The sequence below is a fragment of the Eucyclogobius newberryi genome, unplaced genomic scaffold (genome assembly GCF_026437365.1).
Source record: "Eucyclogobius newberryi isolate DKJ021-1_F unplaced genomic scaffold, fEucNew1.0.hap1 SCAF_11, whole genome shotgun sequence".
NCBI classification, from domain to species: Eukaryota; Metazoa; Chordata; class Actinopteri; order Gobiiformes; family Gobiidae; genus Eucyclogobius; species Eucyclogobius newberryi.
In genome coordinates this window covers 3633183-3643897 of record NW_027315735.1, presented here as the reverse complement: position 1 = coordinate 3643897, position 10715 = coordinate 3633183, and the positions used below count along the sequence as shown (strand labels likewise).

The following is a 10715-nucleotide window of genomic DNA, read 5'->3' as shown; positions in this document are numbered from 1 at the left end:
CTTAATGGGAATTGAATGAAGAGCCATTTGAGCTGCTCCTGGAAGAGCTCGGCCCAGAAGTTGCCACGGGCGCCGCCATTATATACTGTGTGTTTGACTTTGTACAGGGCTTGTCATAAATAAGTCTGGACGACAAAGGCGTTTTAGAGGAGAAAAGGTGCAGTGCTGACCTGGTGGAGCTCATGAAAGTTTTACACAAATCAACACTTTATATTATGTTTAGTAGATAACAGACGTTTAACAGAAGTGGTGGCAGTAGCATAATAAAGATTGCAGTTCTCCACCTGAATTAATGATTATTTCTATTTATTTTAAGGATTCATATTTTTTGACATATTTTTTGATAATTGAAGCGTTTGTTTGCAAAAACTGACACCACCTTTTACATATATATGTCTTTTTATTGCACTAAAAGAGATTCAGCTCAAACTGCAAGACAGTCTCTTTTTAAGCCTTCCCTATCGCTTTTTGTTAATGAACCCTTCAATTCTAAGTAAGTACATTTGATTTGCACCTTTCACAGACAGAATTGGACGATCTTCTTAAAGAAGACATGATTTATCTCTTTGGATATTTCGTATTCAACTATAATAAACAATAAGCTCTTAGAGCTCTAGACAATTACTACATTTGTAGATGCTTATAATGCTTTATACATGTTAATAATCTATTAACCAAAATGGCTCATAAAACACGTACAACATTTTTGTAAGAGCATTAACAAACATGTTCAACATTCAAGTGATAAATGCTAGTAAATGCCTTATAAACAAATAACAAGTATATAGTATAGTATAGTATAACAATATCTATAGTATAACAATAGTTTACTACAGAACCATATTTTAAAGCATTACATGTGGTAAAATGGCTTTGTGACATTTTTTAACACTATGCGTTTGCCCTGGAGTCTGAATGTTTAAGTAAGTACAGAGAAGGAGGTGGAGATAGGGGGTAGGTGAAAACAGAACTTTTATAACACTGTTATAACATGGTTAAACGCTCATAATAAATATTCTTTCACCATATATAGGCCATTCCCACCATTCATGAACTTCAAATCAATGTTTATTTGATGCAGTTTGAGAATAGTGTTCAAAGGTGCAGTTGTGTCTGTTTTATTGCTTTGTTTTTAGTGCCCTATGACTATTTAGAAATGTCATTGTCTTGTTATCAGCAGAATGCTCCAGACACCACACAGTCCCACACACTTATCAGAGCCGCTGTCACATCATGAAAAATGCTTATGGGACACGTTATAACAAAACCAGCCTATCTGAGATCACAGTATACACACTGGATCCTTGCTCGTAAATGACCCTTCAAAATCACCTGTCTCAGATCTAAGCCCCGCCCACTTTTGTTGACAGGAAGTGACTCCGGTTCACCTGAGTGTCAGAACAAGTCCGGCTCTTATCTCACCTTTTCACTCTATCAACAAATACTTATTTAAAGGAGCGTTCCCTGCTCGTACCTGTGACTCTGTTGAATTAGTCATAAAGCGCATTATGAAGTGCTGTCAGTTACAGTGGAAAATATGATCTATTTATCTTACACAGTTACATTAAAATAAAGATTAAACATTTTAAAAAGGTCCGAGATTACAGGATTTTCTCATGGTTTGACTAATCAGGAGTCGGTAGGAGCTGTGCTGGTGTTGTTAAAAGTTGTAGTATAAGTTGCGGTACCCCTTGTGGCATATTGTTAGAGAAGTAGAAGTATTGTTATTTTAGTATAGTGTGGATTTTCACGTTATCTGCACAAATTCTCATATACCTGATATTAAAGATGTCTGTGGAATCCCTCAGTCGTCCCACAGCAACAGAAAATATAATTCTGTCTTCTACAGTTCATCTGACTGAACGATTATGCTAAAAATGCACGACTGTTACTGTTTGTGTCAGTGTAGCTCCTCCTCAGACAGACGTGACGCTCATGTTCTGTCGGATGAACTGAAGAAACTACTGAATGTCCAAACGTCTTCACTCTTGAAAAACGTTTCTTCGGTTACATTTTCTTTTACTGTTCACTGCGAGTAAAGTACTATCATCTCCATAGAAACGAGCGTGTAGCATACCCTCAAGTTAAAGTTATGAATATATAATCCAGAGATGTTTTCCTCATTTTAGAGACACGTGCTACAAATAATAAGCGGCTGTGATTGGTTTTTATCTAGCAACAAAAAAGCAAAAACGATTGAGTTTATTTGAAAAAAAAAAGCTAATTGTGCCATTAAAAAAGGTGAAAACTATTACTTTAAACCAGTCTTTCATCTCAAAGTTCACTGATATTAGTAGCAGATCGTAAAAAACCGACACAATTATAGCAGGTATATGTTTTTGCAGAATTCACTCAGTCAGCAATAGCGATGTTATTCATTAAATGTTCATTCCGTGAGTAGTTTGATGTGAATTGCTTGACTGAATGCCTGCTCTGTCACCGCTCTCCTCCCCGTCAGGCTCATAAGCGTTGGTTTCTGGGGCTGTCCTGCCTGGCTGGGATCCTGTCAGTGCTGTGCTGTTTTCCAGGTGACACTCCTCCAACCCCCATTTCCTCCTCTGCACGCCGCTTTCATCTCCGCGCTCCGAAGACGTGACTTGGCCCCGTTTGCACAAATTCCTCCCTCACTGTGTTTTGTGCTGCAGGTGCTTGAATGTTTTGTTTAGTTTTTTTCTCCAAAAGTGTCCGGTTCTAATCCAATAAAACGTCAGCACGCAGGACAGATGATGTGTGTGTGAGAGAGACTAGGGCCTATCAAACTTCCTATCACGTAGTGTTTGTTTTGAAGAGGGGCACCAAACACTATTTACTACAGATATCGTGTGTTTCAATAGTTTTCCTTCTTAGAGTCAGCGTTTATCATGTCATATTCATTAAGATGGACAAATAAAGTACAAGAAAGACATAGTTAAAACCAAACCATAAAACACACAACGGTATATATTAATCATTTATTATCTTGAGAATTCCTGATGAAGTTAACAGTTAGTGGTGACATATTTGCCTCTAAACTTAACCTCAAAAGTTATCATTTCATTGTCCATTTATCAGGACATTTACGTTTGTCGGTTCTGGATATCCGCATTAAAGGTGGACCAGGTCACTTCTCTTGTCTTGTCTTGTCTTGTATCTCCACAGTGTGGCATTAAATCTTGGTTACATCACCAAGCAGGCCAAATATAATTAAATACATGCAAAAAAGATAGGTTTGATGCCATACAATTATGAATATATGACGTAACCATGGAGACAAGAAGGTGGAGGATCAGAAAAAAGTGCACAAGTCACTAAATTCCCAGTTAGAAATGATATGTTTTTGCATGAGGTTAATACATATATATACTAAATTTGCACTTTATATCCGACTGCAAACTGTGTACTATTTAAGGTCTGCTAATATTAGTATCTAGGATCCTTAAAAGTCATTCCAAAAGTGATACCATGTTCATGCTGGGATGAGCACGTTACACAGGCATTATGGAGACAGAGTGAGGCTTATTCAAAAACATTAATTTCCTTATGACAGTTAAACCAACGACTGCAGCGTTGGAATTCTAAGAAAAATAATCCTGAATGTAATTTCAGGTTTGGGTTATGGGCCTTGACTATATGATACAACTAACTGCTGGCTTCACATGCCAAGTTCAGTTGGATTGCTGCTAATGTGCTGACATGTGACGCTCCGGTGACAGAAGACGTTGCCACTTCTTGAGCTGAAATGGAAACAAAGTTTATTATGAGATACAACAGCAGAAACATTCATCATCTGAACATATTGTATCACATTCAAGGCTTAGGAATGAGAATGATACTGGTTTATGTTTACACTACTATAAGCTTAGGTGTTCCTATATTTCTGTGATAGATAAGGAAATGCAATATGGAGGCTAATTAATTAGGCGACATCAGCTCTAATTCATGCATCAAAATATCACTGTTTTGCAATGCTGATATTAATATCTTCTAAATATAAATTAAATATTTTTCAGTTTTCATTATCATAATGTTCTGTTAAAAAATGTTACCAACATTTATGGTACGGGGGTTCTCACAATGGAACAGAAAAGAAAAGAATGAGGATAAGATATTTATTATTATGTGAGAAAAAAAAACTCAAACTATGAATTTGCTTTGGTGACGTGAAACATAAACAACAATGATAAAATGTTAAAAACTATGACATAAAATAAAATAAGGTAATAGAATAAAAATAGACAAGACCAGAAAAAATAAGAAAGGAATAAAATAAAATGTATTCGTCAGGTAAATTAAAAAAATATATATATACACACACACATTCTGGTAACTTATAATACAATGTATTATAATTACCCAAATCATTGTTCATGATAGGATCTCGTCCAACCAATGTTAGAAAACGTGCTTTATTAACAACATTATTATGTTTTCTTCTTTAAAACTCTAAAACAAAGTCGTGAAGACCGTTGTGCGGTGGAGCCTAATATAACACATCCATGGGTGGAGCACAAGCTCCTACAACTAATCTAACAGCACCATCTGGTGGCCACATGCTGGAACATACATCTTAAACTTCCCATTGAATATTCTATTTTAATTGGCTGATGGTTTATTGCCATTTACTTTGTTCCTGCTTCCCATTGGCTTAGGAACGTGTCAATCAAGCCAGTTGTCGGAGGTCGCCCTGCCCCTTTCAAAGATGGAGGACAATATGGCAGATCCGAGCAGACCCCAAATGTTTTTATTTGGTGAGCTCATTTTTAATGGCACATCCTACAATTGTTTATTGCATTCTTTTCCTGGATCAAGTATTATCATACACAAATAATCAGCTTTTGCATTTAGACGGTCAAAATAGTGTAAATCTTGGCCAACTTCTGAGGTTCTTCTCGCGCCAATTCAACTCTATTGTTAGCGATAGCGCAGTAGAAGCATTTAGCCTTCACGATACTTCCTGTGTTAACCTTTGTATCTACATTATTCTCGTGCATTTATGTCTTTATTACCAGGCTGCACCTTAACATCGGCCAAACGGGAGCATAAAGTGGAAGTGGATGAAGATGATGAGACGGAGCAGCAGCTGTCACTCAAAGCAGTGAGTTGTATCCTGTTATTACATGTTCCATCTTATTATAGTGTAATAAAGAGTTTACGTGACGTGACACTATTAATGAGCTCGTGGCCAAAAATATTCAATACACAATGTTTGCAGCCAAAATGGAATGTTTGAAATGTTCTTTTGTTGTGATGTTGTGATTTCTAGGGTCTAGTCACTTACATAATCAAGCTCAATGTTATTATTATTATTATTATTATTATTATTATTATTATTATTATTATTAGTAGTATTATTAGGGAAACGGTAATTGATAATAATAAAGAATACAATCATTCTATTGTGGTTACTGAAAACATCAAATTGCAAGAACAGTGATTACTTACTTATGTGAATGATAATAAAGCCATAATAGGAAAAGCTAAAGTTAATCGATTAATCACTGCTATTTCATTATTGAGATAACAGTCATCTTGGTATTCAAATAATCATTATCTAGACTAGTATACACAGACTTCAAAACATGCCATAAGTTGAAAGAAGAGGTTTTGTGACTCAGACGGAGCAGATATTACTTCAAAAAGACAATGGAAACAGGCACATTTAGTGTTTTGATAAAAACAACCATTTGATCTGTAACATATCTATCACGACGCCTCTGGTGACATCGCCTGGGATTTATCAGGCTTGAATTAGAAAATAATATATATATTTGAAGGTATTTCGTGTTCTTAACAACAAATCAATTAATTAAAAGAACAGTTGCACGATTTATCTATAAGCAACATTTGTTGCTCGTCTCAAATTTAAACTAACTTAAATTGTATTCCTTGTCAGTTTAATAAGGAACATGAATTTTCGGCCCAAATAAGGAGCAGTTATTTTATTATTTAAGTAGAGTTGACAGCTCGGTTACCAATTCATTGTCCCATACGATCCACTGTAACTTTCATACTGCTGCTTCTAACAAGCTCGTGGAGCCCTGTTATTATTCATATTTAAGTAGATTCTGAGACTGAAACAAAAGACATTTGACATAACTTGTGATCAATTAAGTTGAGTTTCTAGGCAAGACTTTTGGGCCTGATTCTCATTTGTTCCTCTTTGACTTCAGATATACCAATTATTTGTCAAGATTATTCAGTTAATCCATAATTGTAATTATTCATGTCACAATATAATCGTAAGAACTAAAACATAATAATTGTGGCAATTTTCGAAGCAAAATTTTGTCTTTTGATTTAATAAACTTTATTTTGTGTTCCAGAAAGTTAATTTCCTAAAGTTGGTCAGAAACTTGACAAATAGTAAGATAAGATACGATATTCCTTTAGTGTCCACACATGGGGAAATTTCATTGTTGCAATGCAGGTAGATACAGTGGAAACGGACAGATAACTTATAGGAAGTTTATACAACACTCTTAATAGAAGAACTCTTATGAACAAAACTCTTATAAACAAAAACTCCTATAGCTAGAACCTCCCATTTCCCAACAAGGGATGGAGAGGAAAAAAATAAAATGAAATTATATATATATATATATATATATATATATTCTATTCTCATCAGTTATATGCACATGAATGTGCCACCATTGCATGTGAGTACGACAGTAATTGCACATGTATATGACTGTATTGCACATGGTTAAGTCAGTATTGCGAGTGTTCAGTAGGAGTAGATTATAGATTATAGATGTTAGTAGATGTTGGATAATGGGAGTGAAAGAGTTATTTGGTCATGATCTCAGTAACCGTGAATAATTGTTAAATCCTGATGTTCATAACTTTAAAATTCAAAATCGTGACATTCCTATGCTGTAGTAATTAAACAATGCTTGAACTTCAACAAACTATACTGCATAAAATGAAGGACGATGTCATTCCAGTCGCTGTGTGTTTCTTGCAGGTTTGTCTTGGAGCTGATGCTGAGGATAAGTTCCACATGGTGGAAGTTGAAGGTCTCACATTTGACGGAAAAACAACTAGAGTTCCTCTGACGGCTCTGAAACCTTCTGTTCTTCCCTCCGTATGTCACAAGAACTAAAGACTCCATCAGCGTCTGATATTATACAGTTATATGTTAATAAATGTTTCCTCTCAGGTGGCTCTGGGTGGGTTTGAGATCACTCCTCCCGTTACCTTCCGACTGCAGTCCGGCTCAGGCCCCGTTTACATCAGCGGGCAGCATTTCGTCGGTAAGTTTATGTGTATGTAGAGAATAGTATTATAGTTGTGGTTATATTGATTGTTGGAAGACTGTTTAGTTGTCATAGTTTTAAAGGAGAAAAGAATACATGATGTACTTGTATCTCTTCTTAAACGCAGGTGTGAAGGAATCGGAAGATGGAGATGAGGAGGAGAATAACTCATCACCAGTAAAAAGACCTGCTGGACTCTCTGGGAAGAAACCGCACTCGGTATTAGATTGTCCTGACCTGAAATGATTATAAATAGAGATGGAATTGATAAAGATCTGGCAGTCCAAAGCAGCATCGATAAGAGCAAGTGTTATTCTGATGGAGTTAAAAGTCCTTAACTATAATAATAATAAGTAGAGCTTTTCAGAACAGTGTATTACGGTGCAGAGAGCGTACTATTTCATATAGTACACAGATATCTATGCTGCACGCTCAGAAAAGATTATTATAATATTATAGTTATGTTTCTGGTCCTTTAGAAAAAGCTGAAAATGGATTCTGATGAAGATGACAGTGATGAAGAAGATGAGGATGACGAGTATGTTTTTAATCTTTCCCACTAAATGCACTGTTTGTGTACAACCTTTTCATTTCATTTGCTTATGCTCATGCTTTTGTTTTTAAATGTTTTCTTTCTTTTGAAGTGATGCAGATGATGATGACAGTGACGAGAATGAGGTGAAGTTACCAAAACCATCCAAACCAGACTTTAAAAAGGTAAATCTCTGTTATGTTTTATGTACTATTATTATATATCACATATATTATAAGCAATCAAACATGGGCCCTTGGAGAGCTTCTAAATAGATAAATAATGGTGTGAGAAGATATATTACTGTATATTTATCTTCTACTTGATATTGAAATATAACACAAGTTGGTCAATAGTCAATAACAAAACTATTTTGTCTCCTTTAAGAATATGCATCCAGAAATTCACACATAGAAGTTATACATTATACTTTATGTTTTGATATTGCTAGAAATTGTACAAAAGATCACCAGATTTCAGCAAATTGAACAGTTTCTCTTTTAAAATAATAATTTCCTAAATGTCTGATGTCTCAAAATAACAAATGACTGAAGAGGCAAAGTTAAAAATAAATACAAATAAATAACCCTGTCCCATATTGACCACTAGATGTCAGGATAGGCAAAAGTTTAGGGCTGAAAAGGTACAGTTTTTACTTCCATTTGTGGTTCTCAGCTGATGCAGCCTCTGCTTTTATCAAGTCAAACATGATGTAAGTTTGGGTAGTTGTGATAAAGTTTGAAATCATTATTGAACTGTGTCGTTTTTAGTTCAAACTTGAAGCGTTCAAAAAAGAATGAAAATTTAAAGCTTGTTATGGTGAATTTCAACAGCAGCAAATCCGTTCTGTAGTTTTGAATTGGAAGTCAACGGTTTATCAAGTCATTTTAGATCAATTTTGCGGTTTAGAAAATATAAAATAACAATATGTGATGTGAAACAGTCTTTACCGAGTCACTGCACATTTTCCTTGGCTGTGAAACATTAAAACACGTTAACTTCCTGGTATATTGTGGTAATGGAAAGCATCATTTTGCGACTGTACTGTACGGAGTTCCCATGGATGCACCCGGTGACCGCACGCTTCCAGCTGCGAGACAAAACAATGCTGCGTTTAATGCTGTTTGCCTGTATCGCGCGCCCACCTGTTTTCCCAGAGTAAAACACAGGGTCGGAGCGCTGTAATGATCACATTTCTCCTCTGTAATCTGCTTCTATTCACACCGTCTCACCAGCATCGCCGCGCTGTGACACACTCCACACAAACACAGGCTTTTACTAACAAACACAGGCTTTTACTCACAAACAGCCCCAATGGGAAACGGAGACAGATGTGTGTTTTTGGGGCATAAAGCAGGTTAAAGTTTCATCAATTAAGTGCATGTTTGCGTCGTTACGATACATATGGATTTGTGGTGTTCTTCTTGTGGATTCAAGAGTTGTGACAAACTGTTGAGACTTGTTATTTGCTCTGAAAGTCTTAAGTTATTCCTCCAATAATGATTATTTTGACTTCTTCTTTATAAAGAGACTAAGTTAGGAAATGTATTTGCATTTTTGGGCATATTTCGACTGCTATAGAACCTTCGTCAGAACTGTCGTCTTTAAAAAGTGTCAAACATATTGTTATTTTGACCAAAGGAATATGGAAATGAATTACAGATAGAGAAAGATAATAATATTCTTATTTTAAACAATTGTAGTAAAGGGTTCTGTTGTAGTCATCTAGACACTGTTATAGAAAAATCTTAAAAAAATATTTATATAATCGTTAAGTTAAAGTTAAGGAACATTGAGAAACTTTCGGGTGGGAGGTCCTACACCTACTTGTTTCCATGGAGATGTCATTGCTTTGCCAGGAATGTTCCATAGTATGACATTTAAATATATCTATCTTGCATTTATTCAGTTGTTTTAATTCAGAATGAGAAACATGTTTATTGCCATTGTCAGTGGACAAAATTCACAAAAGGAACTTACTTGCTTCAGACATATGCTGCCAGATAAAACAATGAATAATATTAATAATACTATAAATATATACATGATATAATAGAGGGATGCAAAAACTAATGTATTATGAAGCTCAAAAATACCTTACAAATATATTCTAACAGTGATCTGACCTGTTGGCCTCCGTTGGGATGGATAAGTTGAATGAAATATTTTGGAACATTTCCGGCAAACCATCACCATGGAGACGAGCAGGCGATGAACCCTTCACTAGAGATGTAGTTCCTTAGTGCACCTTTAAAGTAGACCTGCCATCCTTAAAGTCATGGAAACGTTGTAATCACCATGAGAGGGGCGTGGCACTGCACTATACCATTCATCCATTGTTTGTCTTTGTAAATACTGGACATTGAATCGAAGCGTTAATGTAATTGCGCTGTCACAAGTCAAACGTCCAGCGCCCGGGCGGGGCATTAGTTTGCTTTATTCTTCTTCCATGACGTAATGCCTTTTATCACTGATGCTGCTGATGCTGCTGCTGCTGCTGCTGAGCCCGGAGAAGACGTACTCTCTGCTGATTGTGCAGGGCCATCAGCAGATTAGCTCGCCGTAAGCTGCTCACAATGCAATGCAGCACTTTGTTTACAGTTGATCAATATCTGCAGCTCTTCACGATGCTCTTGTTGGATCACACACTGACAATTTGACATGTGTATTAATGAAAGAGATAAGAGATTAGTGTACAAAATGGGGCCCATAATTCAACTCAGAACTGCACCTTCCGAAATGTAGCCGCGAGTGGCAAAGGTCGGAAAGTCGTGGGTGAGCGATGACATTTTCTCCTGTAAAAGCTCAAAACAAAACGCTTCCACAGTCTAATCAGTCTACAGTATGAAAGTCTATGAGCTTGCTTAATATTTGCCTGGATTCTAAAAGAAAATCAAGTAAACTATGGCAAATAAACATAAACAACAGCAGCTACACTCACGTTT

The 10715-nt window shown here is 36.0% G+C and overlaps 1 protein-coding gene across 1 annotated transcript in view; it reads left to right on the top strand.

The window, feature by feature from the left end:
* Nucleotides 1–4605: 4605 nt before the first annotated feature.
* The window catches only part of npm1b (nucleophosmin 1b), a 27231-nt gene continuing 21121 nt past the window's right edge, over nt 4606–10715 (top strand). Inside the window, exons 1-7 of the mRNA XM_072434931.1 lie at nt 4606–4727; nt 4989–5074; nt 6947–7066; nt 7142–7235; nt 7366–7457; nt 7718–7776; nt 7883–7955. Of these exons, the coding sequence (XP_072291032.1) occupies nt 4679–4727; nt 4989–5074; nt 6947–7066; nt 7142–7235; nt 7366–7457; nt 7718–7776; nt 7883–7955 (573 nt within the window). The 5' untranslated portion in view covers nt 4606–4678. The remainder of the gene's footprint in view (nt 4728–4988; nt 5075–6946; nt 7067–7141; nt 7236–7365; nt 7458–7717; nt 7777–7882; nt 7956–10715) is intronic.